Consider the following 22,113-nt stretch of genomic DNA (forward strand, 5'->3'; position numbering starts at 1 on the left):
ACCTGCGCTGTTTTTCGCGGTGTCCTCTGGCCGAGTGCACGCAGCTCAGGGGGTTTCCTCCGCTCGATAATCCCCGTTGGGACACTGGACGCGACGTGATCCTCTCGGCCGATAGAATCGACGTCGCCCCGCCGTGCCAATTCAGCGCATCCCTTCCCCCGTCCCCCGTCCCCTTGCTCGCTCAAGGCGTTCATGGAGGAGATGACGCAGAAGCAACCGGACGTGGACAAGCTGACCAAGACGTTCAAGAGGAAGCAGCCAACCGAGGCGCACTCGCACATCCCCACGCTCGACCGGACGCGCGGCAGTGAGTCCACCGGCCATCTCCCTTCCTGCTCCTGCTCATCCCCGCCACCCGTCCGCTCGCTCACTCGCTCGCTCGCTCAACGAGCCATCCGCTCGCCCACTCGCTCGCTCGCTCAACGAGCCATCCGTTCACTCACTCGCTCGCTCACTCAACGAGCCATCCGCTCGCTCACTCGCTCGCTCACTCAACCAGCCATCCGCTCGCTCACTCGCTCGCTCACTCAACGAGCCATCCGCTCGCTCACTCGCTCGCTCACTCAACGAGCCATCCGCTCGCTCACTCGCTCGCTCACTCAACCAGCCATCCGCTCGCTCACTCGCTCGCTCACTCAACGAGCCATCCGCTCGCTCACTCGCTCGCTCACTCAACGAGCCATCCGCTCGCTCACTCGCTCGCTCACTCAACGAGCCATCTGCTCGCTCACTCGCTCGCTCACTCAACCAGCCATCCGCTCGCTCACTCGCTCGCTCACTCAACGAGCCATCCGCTCGCTCACTCGCTCGCTCACTCAACGAGCCATCCGCTCGCTCACTCGCTCGCTCACTCAACGAGCCATCCGCTGGCTCACTCGCTCGCTCACTCAACCAGCCATCCGCTCGCTCACTCGCTCGCTCACTCAACCAGCCATCCGCTCGCTCACTCGCTCGCTCACTCAACCAGCCATCCGCTCACTCAAGCAACCCACCCATTCACTCAACCACCCACCCATTGACTCACTCAACCACCCATCCGATTGCTCACTCAATGACCCTTCCATTCGCCGACGTTAGCCCTGGCTCGGGAATTTGAACTCAGGTACCTGGGCTCAGAGCGTAGTGCACTCACCATTGCACCACCGCTCCACCCACTCACACGCTGGGTGGGTTGAGGAAAGTTTGAACTGAGCTGTGCGTCACTCCTGTCGAGCGTAGTGTTGGCCGGCATCATGCGAGGTTCTGTGTAAGGTTCAGGAATTCCACGCACACCACCAAAGGGCCATTGAAGACAAATGAAGAGGTTATTGATGTGACTGTCATCGTGGTCATTTGTGTTCTCATTCGTAGAATATCGCCGTCATCGTCATCCACGGCACCCTTTGGCTTACACATCACGATTAATCCGTCATAATCATTTATTGCTTGCAATGCTCTTCACATGAATTGCAAATCCATGCAAAGCATCGCGTGTGAATAGAAATATGCGCGGGCAGCTCATCGACAAGTTCGTCTCACTCACAACCGACGCGGTGGCAAACACGAATGCGAGCGGCGACAGCGAACGACAAGAATATGTGCAAATGAATCGTCCCCTTCCTCCCCCCCCGTCCGCGCGTCGAACAGAGAAAAGAGTTGGCATGGCCGGGCCGTCTCCGGGTCCCGCCCTGGGGCCCTCTCCCCTGGACGCTCAGAACCCCCGCGTCAACCTGTTGTTCAACAAGTGGCGCCAGGTGTGGCTCATGGCCTGGGACCGGCAGAGGAAGCTTCAGGACGAGCTGGACCGGCTCACCGAGGTGAGCGGGCGAGCGCCGTGTGTGCGTGCGGAAGGGCATTGCTATGCTCAACAATGTTTTTATTTTATTTTAACAGGTGAGAAGGCCCACTGAGCTAAATGGCTCTTTTTCAGAAGCGATCTGGCCGGCAATTGTATGTCAACGGCGTGGCGTATTAAACGGAAATGTATTGGAGCTGAATACTCTAAACGCACGTTTCTAAATGTGGAGGGGAAAACCGGAGGAGCCGGAGAAAAATCCACGCGACCACGGTGAGAGAGAGACACGCAAACTCCAAATACACAGCAGGCGTCAGAGTCGGGATCGAATCCACGACCTCCTGTATTCCAGGCGAAGTAGTTAACATTTCCTAGCCACCGTGGTGCCCCATTCTTGGCGAGTTAGGCACATTAACCACTAGCTTTACTACCCGGCTTCGCACGGGACTTGGATTCTTGTCTTGGTATTAATACACGGCCTACGCGGTGGGTGGGGGATGCGTGACGTCAGTAGGCACACTGCGTAACGCTGCCGATATGCGGGTGACATCACAGATGTGACGTCACCGCTCACTTGCCGTTGAGCTGGCACCGTTGAGAGCCTGGGTTCGAATCCAGGCAGCCGCCTGGCCACGTCACGGTGGTGATTTAACTGGGAGTCTCAGCCTGGTCGCCAATAACCGCACATGCAAAAAAAAAACAATATATAATGTTGGTTGTCATCCCTTAATTTGCCTAATATTAGCTCTGAGAAATAGATATCTTAGTTTGACTCTCATGCATTGCGATGAATAGCAGAGCAGGTAAGAAAGTGCTGCCCCCTACTGCATGGGGGGTAAAGGTTTATTGAAGGTGAACCTGGAGGTCGTACATTGGTATCAACTTCTGCGGATGGTTCTCGAACACAAATAGCTGCACCGCTCGATGAGCGATCCAAATTAATTATTCGCCTCGTAACAAAACTGGAGGAACATTTTTTTCTTACTATTTTCTCTGAATTATTAGACCCCTCCAGAAAGTACGACGCTCTCCAAATTTGTCCCAGTATCAATACATTTTTTACCTACGTGACTTTACCGAAAAAGTATGAATCCTTGCAGTTACGAAAGCTTCAAATCTAGAATCAATTATGCTGTACAGATTTGGACATTCACACCCAGGCGACTGGATGATAAGATGCACCCCAGGCCTTTTTTATTGTTTAAAATTCTGGGGAAAAGATTGCATCCTGTAACCTGCGGATCAACGTAACACAGACACTAAAAGCCGCCCAAATCTCCCGCTGTGCTGTGCTCCAGCTGAAGGAGTTTGCCAGCTTTGACTTTGACGTGTGGCGAAAGCGCTACATGCGCTGGATGAACCACAAGAAGTCGCGCGTCATGGACTTCTTCCGCCGCATCGACAAGGACCAGGACGGGCGAATCACGCGGCAGGAGTTCATGGAGGGCATCCTGTCTTCCAGTGAGGCCCCTGCCGCTTCACACGGCACTACCACCACCACCACTGCAACTACCACAACCACCGCCACCACAACCAAGGCCCGTCCACAGCCTCGGCCACCGCTATCACTCCCGCCGTCATCGCAATCCCCATCGCCGATGTCATCATCATGACCGCCACCACCATCATCACTGATGCCACCGCTGCCACCATCACCGCCACTACCACTGTCACCACCCTCTGCATTGCTGTCATCTCTGCCACCACCACCACTGTGACAGCCACTGCCACCGCAGCCGCCACCACCGCCATAAACACAACCACCAATACCATCACCACTGCTGTATGGAAACAGTGGCTTGTTCCATACCAATGTTAGATTCCAGATACTGACTCAGCACTGCCAGCACAAACATTTTGTTTTTGCCGGAGCTACAGTGGTTCGAGCGCTCGCCTCAAAAAAAATCCCAGGTGGGGGGGGGGGTCGACTCAACTCTACCTGCTCCCGTGGTCGATGAAATGAGTAACTGCTTTGTAGGCATTCAATAGTGGTTATGCTCTGGCATTCCCTGTCCCCAGCGTAGGAATGTGGAATGTCCACCACTGGCAGGAGCCTGTAAACAGGAGATGAGCACTGTATCGGCTTTTGACACGTTTTACAGTTAATTTTTTGTGGAATCATTTAAAACTTGGCTAAAGGGTACAGTTCAAAGGTTCCCAGAGCACATGATGTGTGACCAAAGGAGGCTTTAATGATTACACAGAATGCCTTCGCACTACCTGCTGAGCAGCAGGAGAGCAAGAGCCTTCCTTCAAACCCAACACAAGCAAATCAGGTTTACGGTGTGGCCCAAGCTTTAACGTGTTCCCAACATTTATCAAACCCTTCACTATTTATGTCCGCGTATCTATTCTTCATTGTTAACATCCCTTGCATGTGTGTCTCTGTACTTGTGTGTGTGTGTGTTTCCGAACGCGTGTCTCTCTTCGTGTGTGTGTGTGTGTGTGTCTCTCTCTGTACGCGTGTCCTTGCCTTCTCGTCTCTTTGTGCTTGTGTGTCCGTACACGCGTCTTCGTACGGCGCACGCACACGTGCCTTCGTGCGCGCGCGTGCGTGGCTGTACGTCGGTGCTCTTTGCCTCCGTTGCGCGTGCCTCTTTGCGCGCATCTGCGTCTGCGTGTGCGTGTGCGCCTGTTGTCCTATCCGCCCCCCGCCGCCGTCAACGAAGAATTTCCGACGAACCGCCTGGAGATGAGCGCGGTGGCCGACGTTTTCGATCAGGACGGCGACGGCTGCATGGATTACTACGAGTTCGTCGCCGCTCTGCACCCCAACAAGGACGCCTACCGCCCGCTCACCGACGCCGACAAGATTGAGGATGAGGTAAGGCGCCTCGTTAAACTAGAAACTTTTTATAAATTTTTTTTTTTTACTTTGCCAGGTGTAAGGCTCACTGAGCTAGGCAGCTCTTCTTTCAGAAGCGACCTGGTCATCGCAAATGATAGCTCAACGGGAGCGGCTTTGCCATCATCACGTGGACATTTATAGCTGCCAAGTACTCTAAACGCACTTAGATTATAAATTTTGACTTTAAACTTTCGTGACTGTAGGAATTAATTTTCTTTGGTTCTTTCGGTAAAGTCACGTCATCAGGACGATCGCTTGTGTTGTGATCGAAACGTCGTAGTTTTTATTTTATTTACTTTTCTTCTTTTCTATCTACGTGACTTTACCGAAAGAACCAAAGAATATAGATTCTAAATGCGAAGGGAAAAAAACGGAAGACCCGGAGAAAAATCCACGCGACCACGGGGAGAAAGACACGCAAATACACAGCAGGCGTCAGGACTGGATTCGAGTCCACGATCTCCTGGATACCAGGCGAGGTAGTTAACATCTCGCCACCGTGGCTCCCCAAAAGCGCCACTAACATACCACCTGGTGGTGTTCAGGGACCAATCGCAATATTTCCGGGGGGTTGTAACCGGCCTGTTGTACGGCATGACGCCCGACGTTTCGGCATGCAGCCAAAAAAAAACACTGGACGTCGTGCTGAACAGCAAAGCGGTACAGCTTGAAAATACAAGCCGAGGACAATGTAGGAGCATCTGACCGCTCTGTATTTTTCTTTTTGCTTTATGCAGGATTCCGTGACCAAGCAGCAAACGTGTGAACATTGTTGTAGCCGCAGTTTATCGTTGTAATCGCTCCGTTGTTGAGCCGCCTCGCGTATTTGTTGAAATGTACATATTTTTTTCTTATTTCGCAGATGTACATTTACGAATGATCGCCGGTGGGCGAAAATAACTACTGAATGGCAGCCAAAGGAACGAGCTATGAGATCGGCTCGTTCGCAGATGCCGGACGGATTGTCGTATCACGGGACCGTGAAGGATGCTGGTGACTTTGAGGGGTCATAAACCAGCAGTGGATTGATGACGATGACGTCATTGTTGTTTATTGCGTCCGTGTCTCCCTGCAGGTGACAAGGCAGGTGTCCAAGTGCCGGTGTCCCAAGCGCTTCCAAGTGGAGCAGATCGGAGACAACAAGTACCGGGTAAGTTTACGCCGCAGCGCGGATTCCGCTGGCGGGGCCCGGTGAGTGAGTGAGTGAGCCAGCCACTGCCTCTGTCTCCCATCGCCTCTCGCTCCGACTCGCACGCACGCTTGGTGCCAGACGGGAAGCTCCTACGCGATACACAAAACGTGCGTTCAGAGCATTTGGCTGCTGAGAATTACTTCCACGCGACGATAAGCCACTTCGGTGAGCTATCATTTGTGGCCAGGTCCCTTCTGAAAAAGCGCTGCGTAGCTCAGTGGGGCCCTTACCTGCTAAAATAAGCTAATTGTTGCAGTCGACTGTGGGGGAGATATTGCAGTGACAACCACCACATGTGGATTGCACGGCAAATCAATGCAGCAAGCATGGATTATCTTAAAATATTAGTAACATTTTACGAGTGTTGTTGTCAAGTGTTTTTTTTTTTTCCCGCCCAGGACAACGTCTCGAGTTTTGCCGATTCTAAAACTCTCCCTCGCGCGGTTTTCCATAACGTTTTCTGTCCGGTGTTTTCATATTTGTAAAACCGTTTGCATGCCGATCATTCGTTTGTTGAGTTTGCAATGCTTTACTTACTTTCTCATTTATCTTTTTTTTCTTCTCTTTTCTTTCTTCACTGCCGTCTCGATTTTAACATCTTGAAAAAAAAAACATTCTAATCTCCTGCCGCTTAAAATGTGCATGGTAAGTCGGGAGCGATCAAGCTGGTCTTGATCCGAAAAGTCAGTGAGCCCTCATGGAGGGGGACATCACACATTCACGCAGCACTGCCTCCAAGCCGAGCCCTAGATGCATCGTTCTTACAGTCATATTTAACAACAACGACTACACCACATTAAACGTGCCAACGTTCGATTCGTTGGCCCTACGTTCCTCGTACAACTGGAAAATGCCGTGCAGCGTCGCTTGAGACCCTTTGCCAGAATAGTCCTCCTGCATCGCGACGTTTTGCCAAATTCCTTTAAGGCGCGTGTCGAAAAAAACAAAACACGCACAGGTTCACGAGCCCACTCGCTGTACTTCCATTTTCGTGGCCACATGACAGGCCGACGGCTTTGGGAGTTTTACAGATCTACGGGGTCTGACGACCTAATGCCCCCAAAGTGCTGGATCACGTGCTTCGCTCTTACAGACGAGACTATCCCAGCCGTCTTGAGTTCTCTCCTGGCCGAACAAAATACACATCCCATTCGTGCCCACGCTTTATGCAAACACTTCCAAGGGATTAATTATTCTAACGGAACAACTTGCATGCCTACCAGGAGCCCTCTTGGTGCTGTGGATTAACTTGCATGTCAAGTTGATTCCAGTTGTATATAAAAAAAATATTACGTGAAAAAGAGCTTTATAGCTCCTCAGATTCCCCCAGCATGAATACACATTCTAATTATGATGTCTGGAGGAATGAGCAAAGTGCTTGAGGCTCCCCACATCAAACACGAACTGCGTGATGTGCCCCCATCTCCATCAGCACCTCTTCCTTCCCCTGCGTTTTGCCATTTCTTTGTCCCCCCCCCCCTCTCCCTCCACTTCATCGGCGCTCGTCGGCAACGCGGAATTGGCAACGCGAGGCCTTGGCCCGCGCGTTCTGGGACAGGGCCCTCGAAGGGGGAAAGGCCGGGCGACTGGCTGCATGAAAACGTCTTTTTAAGATTGGACTCCCCACACACGCAAAAAAAACTACGGATGGCTCGCGTTTCGCGATTTTATTTACCGAGAGCTCGCGCGTCCCCTTGGCTGTCTGACACGCGCGCGAAATCTTCATCAATGAGAGAAAGAAAAAAAAAGACTCTAAATCCCATCGCGCCTCGGCTGTGTTTCAAAGTTTTGCTGTCGTCGTTATTCCGGGAATCTCATCCCGACCGTGCTGTCGGCGTCACGCCCGTGAGACAACCGTTCGGATCTCCAGCAGAGCAGCGCGACCCTTCTTCGTGTTAGAGAACGGCACGCAGAAGCGGATATCGCAGAACTACCTCCCGAGTTTCCTTACAGTGCCCTCTTATCGACACTGTGGGGGGGCAGCACTATTTCCCTTTAACCGTACCGAAGTGACGAGAGGCCGCTTTAGGGTGACTTGTTTTTTTTCTCACGAACCAAGCTTCAAACCCCGTGTCAGACAACAGAGGACACAGCCCAGGCATGTGTCTGCGACATAAGCGCCAGTTATTTCTTTGTCTCGCATCTCAATTTGAGTCTTTTTTTTCTCCTCTCATTTTCCACTTAAGGGGAGGGGGGGGGAAACCTCACTAAAGGTGTTTTATGCCACCCATCGTTTGACCTTTCACCCTTCACCCTGAATTTCGATTATGGCCATGTGTAGTCATCAAAAGGTCATCTCAGGCCTGCTTCCTCCAATGATGTCACTGTCCAACCTCGGTGCAGCATCGCTGTAGAGGTGCACGAGGCTGATAGAACAAACATAGATATTCTACGTGGAGAGGCAACCCCACACTCGCCATCCTGGTAAAGTATTGTAAAATAACCCCCGTGATATGCATGGCATAGGGAGACCTTCATCCAGCAGTGGAGTGAACAGAGTCCCCATCTAGAATGTAGAATGCTCTTGCCAATAACATCTGGCAACCCAGCGGCATTTGATAAAAAAGCAAAAGCCCAACTCTGCTGATTAGACCCCGGGAGGTCAAAACTGCTCCAGAGTTGTATTGTTTGAACGAAGGCTGCTGGGTAATATTGGACAGGAAGGCAATTAGGCTGATGAGAGACTGACCGAAGTATGTTTAGTTAATTATTTGGTTTCATTGCCCATGATTAAGGCTGTGGGTTTTGCACAGAGGTCATGGAGGTCACGGAAATAATGCAATTGAATCAGGCCCGCAAAATCTTGGAAATGGCTCCATGTTATATTGGCGAGGGGGGGTGGAAGGGAGGGCGCTGATACTCCTTATTCTGTGACCTTTCAGTGAAATATTGTTTCCCCTCCCCCACCTTGGCAACGAATTTTACTAAAAATGACTGTGCCACGATCATAAACTTACCCATGATGCTCTACAGTAGAACATAATGACTTTTTTTACCCGATGCAGTCTGCATATTAATGAGATTCGCTCTGCGTGCTTACCTATTGCTAGCCTCGCACGGTATTCCTGTAACCTTTCGGCTTACCTGTCAGGAGGGTGTTGAGTTGATCCTTACTCCGTCTGCATCTCATAATTTTTCCCGTAACATTTACGATTTCTTTTGATATCATTGTTATTATTATAACGTGTTTTTTCTTCTTTTTAGTTTCGTAGCTTTTCTTAGTGTTTCTTGCAACCTACCCAGAATAGTAGCTTCGCGAAAGCTTCAAATTGAAATGAAACAACCACCACATTCGTCGTTGACACTCCTTCGAACAGACTGCTTTTAAAAGTTAAGAGCACAGAAATCTGAGTTTGATTTCCGACCACGGCTGACATCAGTGGTGAGGGGTCACTGAACAGGCCCTGGACCTCACCATCACCAACCCACGCTGAGCAGCGTGGTGAAGTATGCTCAGGGGCTCATATTCTTAGGTTTTTTCGGTAAAGTCACGTAGGTAAAACATCAAAATTAATGAAAATAAAATAAAATAAAAACAAAAATCACGACGTTTCGGAGGCAACACAAGTCTCCGTCATCAGGTGGGACCGTCACAGCCAGATTAGCTGCATCAAGTGCTTCAAATCTAGAATTTATGCTCAGGGGCGCCACGGTGTCGAGATGTTAATTCCCTCGCCGGGTATACAGGAGGCCGTGGGTTCCATCCCGACCCTGACACCTGTATATTTGGAGTTTTCACGTCTCTCTCTCTCCCGTGATCGCGTGGATTTTTCTCCGGGTCCTCCGGTTTTTCCCTCCACATTAAGAATCAACGTCACGCGTTTAGACAATTTGATTACTGCGAAACATTTCCACGTTATGGTAAGGCACTTTGTTGAGCTGACATTTGTGGCCAGGTCACTTCTGAAAAAGTGCTTTATTGCTCAGAGAGCCTTACCTGGTAAAATTGAAATGGTTTATAGGTTTCAAATAGTTTAAAGTAAACAGCCTTCGCGACCGACAATGGCGTGGGGGAGGCATTGATCATCCAGCAGTGGATTTACAAAAGGGGCTGTACAATTATCATATACAGGGTGCTTCAAAAAAAATGTAACAGTTCTGAGAATTGGAAACAATACCAGAGGTAATGTGCCTCCGGGCTCTAGAGACCACCTGGAGAAGATTCCAGGCACTTGTTGACAATGATGGCGAACAGGTGACTTTTTAAAGCTATTAACATACATTTGGTATCACGTTACAGCGTAGCATTATCCGTTCTTTTTAAATCCTTTATATTAAGTTCACTTGCTTGCTTGCTTGCTTCCGCGCTTACGACCGTGCAAATCTTTCGGTCGTTTTTTAACCCACTTCCCGTGATCCAATCGAGCTGACATTTTCCACACAGACTCGTTGTGCGTGACAATTTATTTTCGTGGAAAAAAAAATCCAAAATTTTCCACTTTTTAGGAAAAAAAAATGTCATGTTTTATTTAAAATACCAATGTGATAAAAATGAAACTCTTACTCAAGAAAAACATAAATGAATAATAAAATAAAACCGATGCCACGCATATAAAGGATTTATAGTGAAAAACTTAGTTTTTACGGGTTAATTTTTTCCATTCAAAACAATAGTCCCATATAAGTGTTAATATATTTTTTTGAAGCTCCCTGTATAAAAGTAGACCAATATACTGGACAGTCAGCTGATGTTCCGGGCAATTGCTCTTCTTCAGGGTTCTCTGTTTCTTTTTATTCCAAGTAATGTCCACAAATGAAGTCCCATTGCCACAATCATCATCAGGCTGCTGTATACTTTGCAGTTGCAAGACAGCGTTCACGACAAATGTGGAGAGAGTTTTATTTATTTATTTTCCATTTGTCTGCTTGCGCACTCCTGCCAACACAGTTGCTCGGCTGTTTTGTTCGATGAGCTTCTATTATTCAAATGCCGACGTTTAAATGAGCGCGTGCCATTCGTACCCGAATACCATCTCCGCACGTAAACCGCATGTTCTGTACTTTTCCCGCTGCTCACATCCAGTGTATACCACTTACATTGCCGCGTATACATTCACGTAACTCGCGTGTATGTTTTTGCGTTCATTTTGCGGCGTTTTATATTTTTATTAAAAACATTCACGGCGTTTTTTTTAGTTTATGTATGCTGAACTTTTTTCGCGCCGTACGTAGCCAACCGTGCTAATCGTAGGTGCGGACGAAGGACAACAAACTAAACACAAAAAAAGCAGTTCCAAAGAAATACGTTTTCAATCTAGATAATTTAAAAGTGCATATAGCCACTCGATTCCTAATATTGGAAGGAAGAGCGTTCCAGACGGCCACAGAAGCGCATCTGAAAGCGCACGGTGTGGTGACCGTCTTTTTAAATGAACGTTGACGTTGTTGCGCTGTGCGGCAATAGACTAAGTGCAGTGCTGTGTTTTTTTACGTGCGGCGCGATGTCTGAACGCGATTACTAACACACATGCTGTCCCTTGTTGTGTCTGTCTCCTCTCTTGCATCGCCCTGGACGTTAACCCCTGTAAAGTTTTTCCTGGGGAATCAGGTATACAGCTCGGCACTGTCTCAGTGCTCACGCAACCACTGGCACGAGCTGACATCTCAATGAATCGATGCGTGAACAAACAAGTGGATAGATTGACAAGTACTCTTTGGTTCTTTCGGTAAAGTCACGTAGGTAAAAAATAATAAAAGTTACAAAATAAAAATAAAATAGAATACATTATTTAATTTGAAAAAAAAAAGAAAAAAAATACACATTAATTTGTTTTATTCTTTATTTTGTTTAAATTTTTTTACTTGTATTATTTTTTATCTACGTGACTTTACCGAAAGAACCAAAGAGATCCTTGCAGTCACGAAAACTTCAAATCTAGCAAGATTGACAAGTGTCTGGTTTTTTTTATTGCCGATTAAAAAAAAAAGATATTTAAGTCCTTCTATTAAATTATATTTAGTTGTGGTGCAGGGTGGGGGGAGCGTTCCTGCAGTGGTTAGCGCACTGCGCCATGAACACGACAGCTTTAGTTCGATTCTCGGTCACACCACGAACGTCAGCGGTGAGTGATATCTGACCCGGTTCCCTTCACCGACCTGGCATAGTGCAGTCAAACCGAAACCCCACGGGGAGGTCTTCATCTAGCAGTGGATTGGTGAAGGATGATGCACGGAGACTGGTTCCGATATCACCTGCTGCTGTTGTTGACCGTGGCCTGGCATTGGATTCAGGCGGCCAGGTTCATAGCGCGCCGCCAAAACCTCTGCGCCCGCCGCTCCAATTGGAATTCCAGAAAAAGACATTTGTAAATTGTCCGACAATGCGTCCACTCACTCGGTCGTTATGAACTGACTGGGAGTGCGTCGTTTTTTTCGACGTTAAAGTATAAATTATTCCATCTTGCTCCACGTACAAGTCTCGTAAACTTCTGCGAGTGTCCATCGTCAGCAGACTGTGGCATGTTCAGCAAATGCTGCCGGGTTGCCTGCTGCTGCTGCTGTCGGTAAAAGCCCTCCCCTGAACACTGTGTTGGGAAACAAGGCCCTGTGCTTGATGGACTTAAATGTAACATTATTTTTTTGTTCATTGCTTTACGACCAATACTTATCAATCACCAGTTAAAAGACAGTGCACGGTGATTTGATGCAGTCTGATCAATATTGAAATCGATGGCTGATTTACCGTCTATGAAAAGCAAATAAATCCCAACGCATTCGTCAATAACACTGGCCCTTCTTCATAGCGCAGGAAGATGGGCCATTGCTCGAAGCGTCGCCTATAATATATATTTTTGTATTTTAATGCCACGCACGGTGGTATTGACGAATACGTTGCGTTTTTGTTGTTAATTGTCAATTGTGCTTGTGCACTACGCCAGCGCAGCAGCAGCATCACTAAACAATCTTGTCTACTGCCTAAAGCTCCTTGATCACTACATGTTTGACGGCACGTAGATTAATCGATTAATGCCGATTTTTTAAGCTCACAATTCACGCGTGAAATTGCGCGCACAACAATAACAATCGGAATTTTTCGATTCGTGTGTGCCGTACGTTATGGGTTTGCTGTGGCCCCCCCTGTAGCCACTAGTGGCCGCTACAGTCACCACCAATTATAAAGAATATTTTTTTTTTCATAAAATCACAACTTTGTATCGCAATATCATGGGACCTTTTTGCCAGTATCAAAGTACAAAAAGTAGGAATAGGTTTTTCTGACAATGAAACAGGAGTTGTGTTACGATATTCAATCACCGAATAGAAACCTTTTGCAACGAATCAAGTTCTGCATTAACCGCACGTGACTGGGGTGAAACATGCAAACAAAATTGCTCTGATTATAATGGCCAACAAAAAAAAAAATTCTGGCCTGGACTTTTGCAGCTGTTTTAGACTAATTTCAAGGTGCTGATTCCATATCTGATCTCAGATTTGCTCTATCACATCTCATTTTATGCTATCGGCATACCCCATTTTCATTGATTTTACCCGAAATTAACTCTGTCACTTACGATTGCAAGTTGTTGCGAGTCAGTGACTGCTTTAGTGTTAAAATATGGTGCTGTATTTTTAGGATAGTGTGTTTATAATATAATTTTATGTAGATATCCACATTTATTTAATATTTATCTTCTGCAGTTTTGATTGAAAATGCAATATTTGATATCTCAAAAACCTGATGTGATAGACAAAAACTGATGCCAGATTTGGAATCAGCACCCCAAAATTACCTTTAAAACCGTTGGAATACCTTATGCCAGAAAAAGTGTGTTGACCAGTGTTATAATAGTCTTTGAAACTGATTGGCCTACACCAGAGACAGACTTCTTTGTGGCCTTTTGGCATTCTCTGATCTGACGCTGGTGAGACGAGGCCATAAAGAAGGCTGTCTGGTGTAGGCCAATCAGTTTGAAAAAAGCAATGCATATATGATCAGAGCATTCTTGATTTGAAGCTTTCATGACTGCAGGAATCCATACTCTTTGGTTCTTTCGGTGAAGTCGCGTAGGTAGAAAATAAAATAAAATCGCGACAGTTGCGATGTGAAAGGGAGCAGACATCGTGCTGCTCGCAGCAGACATCGCAACTGTCGCGATTTTCACCTGATGACGGGCGCTTGTGTTGCCTTCGAAACATCATGATTTATTTTATTTCTACCTACGTGATCAGAGCATGTTTTGTTTGCATGTTCACAAGTACACGTGGTTAATGCGACTTTATTCCGTGAAAAAGGTTTCCATTTTGTGTTTGAACATCTTAACGCAACTGTTTTATTGCCAGAAACGGTAAAACCTATTTTAATGTTGCATACTTTGATACTGTCAAAAAAAATCTCATTTTGTAGCTGCTCACTCCGAGCTATACATACCCTCAATGTGCATTGTTGTTGTACTGTTCGCCTGTTATCGTTCGCTGGTCTGACACTCGTGAGACTAGGCCCTAAACAAGGCTGTAATATGTAACGAAATCACAATGCTATGATTCCTTTCCATTCCAACGCTGGCGTCGTGCTGAAGTCTTATTTACGCAATGCGATCGCCGAGTGATTACCAGTGCGTTTGCTCAATCATTTGGCCGCGGGACCCATCCGCTTGGCCGTACACATGATTGCTATGCTTGTGCCTAGGTGGCGCCCTGTGTGCGTGCGGTGTGCCTGCAGATGTGTGCGTTAGTGGGTGCATTTCAGTGGACACCCTCGTGTATTGGTCCTCGTGCCTGTGCTCGTGTCTGTGTGCGCTCTTTGTGTGTGGATGGAGCGGTGACATCGTATTTCGTGATAGTAAAACCGTGCGTCTGTATGTATGTTTGTATTTGCACACCCAGTGCACGTGTTTATCATGTGCATGTTCTGCGTGTATATAGGCTCGTGTTTGTGTGTCTCTGTGAGTACGAACGTGTCTCGTGTATGCGTGGATTTCTGCATATGCACGCGTGTATGTATCGTGTGTTTGTCTGCATGTGTGTTCGCATGTGTGTTCTGTTCCAAGCCTCTGCATTTTATTCTTGCTAAAGAAAGTACCCATTTGTATTTCCGAATGTGTGTACATCTCGTGCGCGTGTGGGTTTGTGTACACCTCCCAGCGCACACGCGTGTACGTGCATCTCGCGTGTATTCACGTGTGCGTGCGCGCGCATGTCCGCGTGTCCCGACAGTTCGGCGACTCGCAGCAGCTGCGTCTCGTGCGCATCCTGCGCAGCACCGTCATGGTACGAGTGGGGGGCGGCTGGATGGCGCTGGACGAGTTCCTGGTCAAGAACGACCCCTGCAGAGGTGCCCCCCTTCTCTCGCACTCGCCGGGTCCACCACGTACGAGTCCACGAGACCAAACCGCCGGCGTTGACCGATTGAGCCGGGCGTGGTGCTGGTGGCGCCGCCACCGCGCACCTGAGTCTCCTTCCAGCGCATCGGAGGCAAGGGTTGATGGATCGCTAAGATTCGTGCCCGCTTCGCTGCTGGAAGGATACCAGGAGACGGGAGTGGGCGCGACAGTGGCGAGATGTTATCTCCCTCGCCTGGCATACAGGAGGTCGTGGGTTCGATCCCAACCCTGACGCCTGCTGTATATTTGGAGTTTGCGTGTTTCTCTTCCCGTGGTCACGTGGATTTTTCTCCGGATCGTCCGGTTTTCCATCCACATTTAGAAACATGCGTTTAGAGTATTTGGCTGCTAAAAATTTTCCACATGATGAGCCACTTCGTTGAGCGATCATTTGTGCCCAGGTCGCTTATGAAAAAAACTATGTAGCTCAGTGGGGTTTACACTTTTAACGAAATAGTTAGGTTTAGTTGACAGAAATCAACCACTGGTGACTGAATATGAGGCTGTATTATTTCTACCCAAGCCAGTGGGATGATGGAGTCGAGTGGACCCTGATTGGGAATTGAACTCGCGTTCTCATCGAGAGAAGTAAGATAAAACTTGAGTTATGTATGTTCACTAGGTTGTCCTTTGGGTTTTCGTGTAGAACATGAACTTATTCGTACCCTGCGTATGATTACGAAGGCAGTTAAACATGTACTGTCCTTGACGGCATTTGGGATGATGTTCAGTATTGTTTTGGAATTCGCTACCGCTGGAATTCTTGAGAGGGTATTACAAAAATTTGGGGCCTTGTTTTTGACCAGCGTAATGTTACAATTATAAAACTTGACCCGACAAATGGGCACCTCTGAGTGTTACTCCACAAGCAACTACTGTACTGCCAAACTGGATGCGATTGTTAGTTTTTAGTTGTTGTTGTTGTAAATTAATTAATAATAGGGGTAGTGTTTTTTGGGGGGGGTTAGATCGCGTAAATATAAATGTGTTGTTAAACCCGCCACTACCCAACAAAGCCAATCAGTAAGGTTTGTCACGTAAACAGAACGTGCCAATTCATTACTAGTACAGCACACCGGTGTGTTGGAGAGCAAATCCACAACATTTACAATCTGAGTACGACGTTTGGCCAGTAATTACAACTAGAATCATCAAGCGGACAGCCACATTTGGCTATCCATGTTCTGTTTACGTCACAAAGCTTACTAATTGGCTGTCTCGGGTAGTGGCGGGTTTAACAACACTTTTACATTAACGCGATCTAACCCAAAAAAAAACGATATTATGGATGATATTGGTAGCGAAAGCCCACGTGTTAAACTGTAAATTAATTACCAGATGTAAAAAAAAAAGGCGCACCGCAAACAATATGAATTAGCGATCGGCTCACAGACCTCATCAGTGTGGCCCAGGCTGCCAGAAATGAGCGTGGACTTTCATTTCGTGAAAAAAAAAATAAGATTTAAAGTTTGCACGAGTAGCTTGGCCGTTTATAGCACTCGAGTGACACCACTGCGATGTCATCCCCACACATTTGAATCCGTCGATAAAGTGACATCGCCAGAAATTCTGTGGCGGCAACGCTTCACCTTATCCTTCAAGTAAATGTTTTTTTTTCTTGTGCAGCAAACTTGTGTGGGACAGCCCTGAGCACAGGGGCCTAATTAAGAGACGTTCTTTGGGTTAGATCGCGTCAAAATAAATGTGTCGTTAAACCCACCACCACACGGCACGGCCAATTAGGCGACAGACAGAATTCAGCCAGAATTCTGGCTGTCGCCTGATGAGGCCGTTTGTGATTACCGGCAAAATGTCGTACTCGAATTGTAAATGTTGTGGGTATACTCTCCAATGTATCGGTGTGCGGAAGTAGTAACTAATTGATACGTTTTGTTTACGTGACAAGTCTTACTAATTTGCTGTGTCGGGTGATGGCGGGTTTAACGACACATTTATATTTACGCGATCTAACCCAAAAATCCTCTGTTATGGATAATATTGGTTGCAAAAGCTTGCTACGTGTTAAGAGACATTTGTCTTTTGGGTTGCGTCTTGCTTTAAGCGTGGAACATGATTCGAGTGGCTGTCTTTAACGTAATTAGTTTGCCGTGCGACCGTGCTTTGTGTGTCGCGATACGACACTGCCAGCTGTGACCTTTTGACCCCCTCATTGAACCGGTCACCGGCTGATGCTGTTTCTCTGAATTCTCGCCTCTGTTTACCGCAATGTGCCAACACTGTTCATTCACCCGTGTGTCGATGTCATCGGTTTCTTTTTCTCTCTTTTGTTAAAAGTTTCTTTGCTTCTTCCTGTGACTTCCCCCCCCCCCAACCGTGGAGTTGAACGTGTAATGCTCCTCTCCCCATAATTTTGTGCCAGTTCGCTTTCTTATCGCTAAAACGTTGTTTTCATCCTGCCATCTCCTTTTCGTTCCGTCCCGTTCCCCATAACACGTGCCCCGCGTGTCTCCCCATGACGTTGCCTCCGTGTCTTACTCACCCTGCCTCTCCCCTCTCCGCTTGTCCCTCTGTCTCTCTCGCTCTCCTCGCTCCCTCTTCCTCTCCGTCTCTCGCCAGTCCACCACTACGGGAGTAGGATGATTCGCTCGGACATAGTCGGCCCAGTAAGCAGCCCCGCTGCGATAGGTTAGCAGACTCTCTGCCTCTCTTCTCCGTGCCTTGCTTCAACGCTTGGCTTCGCACTGATTGTACGTTACCCCTTTTTAATCCCCTCGTTTTTCATGTTTCGTTCGTTGTGAAGCCCTCGTGTGCCCACGGTCAGCCATGGACATTTCTCCAGCACTCCGCACGCTCACGCGCTCGCTCGCCCGCCCACTCGCGCACTCCGCTCACTCGCCGCACGCAAACCCCGTGTTGCTTAAGCTTGACGGCGGCGATGGTTTCGCCGGCGGTTTGTTTTTCGCATTCGGAGACATTCGCGGGAAATATGGGGGCCTGCTTGCTGCACATTTTCGGCATGTCCGTTTGAGGTCTGGCCATGTTTGCTTCCGCAATGTCAGCAGGAACACTCGGCTGCCTGCTGTACTCGCGCAAACTGTTTAATCAACGTGTGTCGACGATGTAATTGTTCGGAAGTAACGTACATTCTTTGAATAAGAGAGCGGCAACAAATGGATACTGTTTTGCTTTCTCCTAACGGCAGGCTGTACTGTTTAAGCGTCAAGCACAGTGTGTGAGGGTGCTGAATGCAATGCTCATTTGTGTCCGGCTGAGCCGAACCGTCACTGACTAAGGCCCCTGTTTGCATCATCTAAACAAGGGCTCACGCTGCGAAATAACCGCGCGCATATTGGTCTTTCCCGTGGATAAGTGGCAATGAATTCATTGAAAGCGCACAAATTTGACAGCGCCAACAATTGAAAATCAAAAAACGTCCTGTACTTGGCTCCCAAAGCAGACCTGAGCCAAAGTGAACTCTCATCGTCGGAGCGGCACGCTTGCTGCCAAGCGGCAGGGACCCACTCCCCCAGTGGGTGCCCTCGGGGAGCGATTCTTATTCTTATTACAACAAGTAAGAAAAAGCATGCACTCGCATGGATTCTGCAACGCTTTCCAACACGCGTTTGTACCCCCCCCCCCCCCCCCGAGTCTTCTTGGTTCTTTCGGTAAAGTCACGTAGAAAGGAAATAATAAAACAATAAAAATAAAAGATGATAAAAAATGTATTTTATTATTATTTCCATTCTACGTGACTTTACCGAAAGAACCAAGAAGATGAATCCCTGCAGTCACGAAAGCTTTAAATCGAAAATTACCCCCCGAATGTTTAGCGGGCGGCGAGCAACGGCAGCGTCCATGCCGGGGCGTGCCAAGGAAGTAATCCCGTCCATCCGTAGGCCTCGACGGGGACCAAGTGAATCAGCCTCAGGGGAGCTGTCGTGCCCACCTCACAGTCACAAACAGAGAGACAAACGGCTTGATGTACCGACACATTTAAACCTTGGTTGGAAAGCGTTCGAAAACGAAGCTATGGCAAAGTGGGCCCCGTTAGTACACCTCCATTTGCTGCTTCTGTTATTGACGGCCGCGTAGGGCCACATGCAGAGACTCGCACGCGCACATGCACATGCCGGAGATCGCCCCAAATCGTTCGCTGGAGCATGAGGAAGACACTGGCTGCGATACGACCATTCACCAATCTTAACCACTAGGGCATTGCTCTGTTGATTTGCATGGCCAGATAATATGTACGCTACTCCAGACACATGCATCTGCCTCTTCCTGTCACTCTTCCCCGATCTGAGCTCTCTTTTTTGTGTGTTCATTGTTTGTTTATTGCTTCTTCGACGTTTGTTCCATGGATTCTATTCATTTCACGTTTTGCTTTGACGGCCGCGCACGCGTGCCTGCGTCTGTGTGTGTGTGTGTACTTATTTTTGTAATGTCCGAATCTCCTGTGTCAACACCCTCCGTACACCGGCGGTCTCCGCTCACCTCCCTGCGTCCACCACTTTGCCATGTCGCAATCCGTCCACAGCGTTCCACCGCGTACAAAATCAGTGTCAAAATGTACTCACTCGGACAACATTGAGCTAGAGCTTAAGATATATCGTTCTCCCGGTAATATTGAATTCAGATTTCCTGTCTGTTCAATATTCAAGACAGGCTACTCCTGTGTGAGTTTAACACATAGGCTTTCGTAAACCAATATCATCGCGTAAATATATAAATGTGTTGTTAAAACCCGCCACCACCTGATACAGCCAACTAGTAAGGGTTGTCACGTAAACAGAACGTGGCCAATTCGTCACTAGTACAGCACACCCGTGTGTTGGAGTGCAAAGCCACAACATTTACAATCTGAGTCCGACCTCTTCTTGTGTGATTAACACGTAGGATATTGTGACCAATATCATGATTTATAATTTATTTATTTGGTGGGTGGGGGGTATGGGGGTGTCAGATCGCGAAAATAAAATGGAGGACGTTCTCACAATTCTGGCTACTACCTGACGATGCTGGTTGTAACTATGAGTGAAACGCCATGAGGTTACTTTCCAACAGCACCCGGGAGTGCTGCTTCTGAAGGAATAATACTTTCATTGGCACGTTCCTTCACGTGACTCCTTGATTCATTGCTTGCGTCGGGCGGAGGAGGGTTTCACGACAAACATTTTATTCACGCGATCCGACCCAAAATATCAATTACGATTCCTACATGATCATTATACGTGTATACATACTTTACCCATGATGGCCCACCACAACGCATAACGAGTTGTATGTAGTTTAAGGAGCAACAACAAGGGCCCTGGTTTTTGCCGACGATTGGAAACAATGGCTTGGAATTACCCCCTATTGCCGCATTCAGCATTTGTCTCAGGAGTAATGTTGACACTGAACTGCAGTGGAGTCCGCGTAACAATCAGCGTGCCGCTGCACACTCCCACATTGCCCTCTGCAGGCATTGACGGTGGCCGGCATGAGCTCAAGTTGCATGGTCTCATCGTCGCCCGCTCGAGAATGAGCGCGACGGATGTTACGCCGAATCCACCGCATCCCCCATTGCCTTCTCATGGTATCCAAGTGCGCTCTTGGTTTGATTTATTGTTTTGTGCCGCGGCATATTCGTGCGTGCATGGGTATGCGTGCCGAGGCGCCACGGTTGCTGCGTGCACTGCGCTATGATCCTGGCGACCCGGGTTCTACTCTCAGCCGTAATTCACGTACAGTGGCACTTGCCGTCAGAACCTTTCCTGAGCCTCCCCTAAGTTGACTCGGCCACGAAACAGATACCTCGTGCGATGCACGAACATCGGCACCGTAGGCAGCCCAGAGTGGTGCTGGCCACACCACCCGGCACTAGCACGTGCTCGCTAGCCGCACTCGCCTCTCCCGCGGGGTTCTACGAGACTAAACAAGAGACGTCCGTCTTTGCCGTGCGTGTTCCGTGCTGGCCGCGTGCCCCGCGTGCAGCTAAAGGACGCACCAACTTGGAGCTGCGCGAGCGCTTCATCTTGGCGGAGGGCGTGAGCCAGGCGCTGGCCCCCTTCAGGCCCAAGGGCCGACGGTCGAGGCCCGACTCGCGCGGCGCGTCGCCCACGCGCTCCAACTCCAGTCCCAGCAACCACAGCACGTCGCCCGCCAATCACCAGCAGCAGGCCGGCAGCGCCGGCGGTCCGGGGGGCTCGGCGCCCACGAGCCCGCCGCCACACACGGCGTCAACCACGACGCGCAAGTCCGGCGCGACCACCACCACCAGCAGCAACAACAACAACCACGGGGAGACGGGTTCCAACACGGGCAGATCGACCAATGGAAACAAGGTGAGCGGGCGGGGAGGACTTGCGCGCCAGCCACATTGGCCGTGGTGGTAAAGCGTCGCGGGTTGGCAAAGCTACATAACACAAAGTCAGCGTTAGCGTCCGTGTGGAAAATGTGGGCATTGCCTGCACATTCATGTTGCTATCAAACATCACTGACGCTGAAATATTACCTCCCTGCAAATTACACAATTGGGGTTACGCATGACATAGTGGCCTAGTGCGGCTATGTAATGTCCTTCTGCAAGTGGGGTACAGCGGATAAGCAGTTCCGGGGCTGATGAGCCGGATTGGCGAAATTAGTTTTATTGGGTCAAAGGTTAAAAACACACTTTTTATAATTTCAACCTTATTTTCATGAATGACATCTTCTCCCATGCCGCCTTCCCTCGTTGTGTTTGTCTCAGAACACACCGGTCCACAGCAGCCGACTGAAGCAGCCGGGATTTCTCACAGGTAATGAGACGGAACCTTTGATTTTCACTCATGCGGCCGTACACAGCACCAATTTGCAAATAACATAGGCCATGTCGATCAGACGGCACGGCCACAAAAAAAACACCAAAGAGTGTTTTATTGAAGACTCTTTTCCAGCAGTGGATTGACACAGGGCTGAAAATTCGAATTGCTGTTATATATGATATATGTACGTACGTTGAATTTCTTTCACACCGTACGAAGCCAACCGTGAACGG

At 48.5% G+C, this 22,113-nt stretch overlaps 1 protein-coding gene across 4 annotated transcripts in view; it reads left to right on the top strand.

Moving 5' to 3' along the window:
• LOC144945478 (microtubule-actin cross-linking factor 1-like) overlaps positions 1 to 22,113 on the top strand; it is a 327,032-nt gene that overhangs the window by 303,259 nt on the left and 1,660 nt on the right. For 3 of the 4 annotated variants that reach the window (XM_078873993.1, XM_078873994.1, XM_078873995.1), the window contains 10 exons: positions 187 to 307; positions 1,627 to 1,796; positions 3,073 to 3,235; positions 4,444 to 4,598; positions 5,698 to 5,772; positions 11,345 to 11,362; positions 14,968 to 15,085; positions 17,712 to 17,780; positions 21,072 to 21,421; positions 21,826 to 21,874. In XM_078873993.1, coding sequence (XP_078730119.1) covers positions 187 to 307; positions 1,627 to 1,796; positions 3,073 to 3,235; positions 4,444 to 4,598; positions 5,698 to 5,772; positions 11,345 to 11,362; positions 14,968 to 15,085; positions 17,712 to 17,780; positions 21,072 to 21,421; positions 21,826 to 21,874 — 1,288 coding nt within the window. The remainder of the gene's footprint in view (positions 1 to 186; positions 308 to 1,626; positions 1,797 to 3,072; positions 3,236 to 4,443; positions 4,599 to 5,697; positions 5,773 to 11,344; positions 11,363 to 14,967; positions 15,086 to 17,711; positions 17,781 to 21,071; positions 21,422 to 21,825; positions 21,875 to 22,113) is intronic. The other variant, XM_078873991.1, reaches the window with a different exon arrangement.

This window comes from Lampetra fluviatilis, chromosome 2, assembly GCF_964198595.1.
Source record: "Lampetra fluviatilis chromosome 2, kcLamFluv1.1, whole genome shotgun sequence".
Classification (NCBI taxonomy): Eukaryota; Metazoa; Chordata; class Hyperoartia; order Petromyzontiformes; family Petromyzontidae; genus Lampetra; species Lampetra fluviatilis.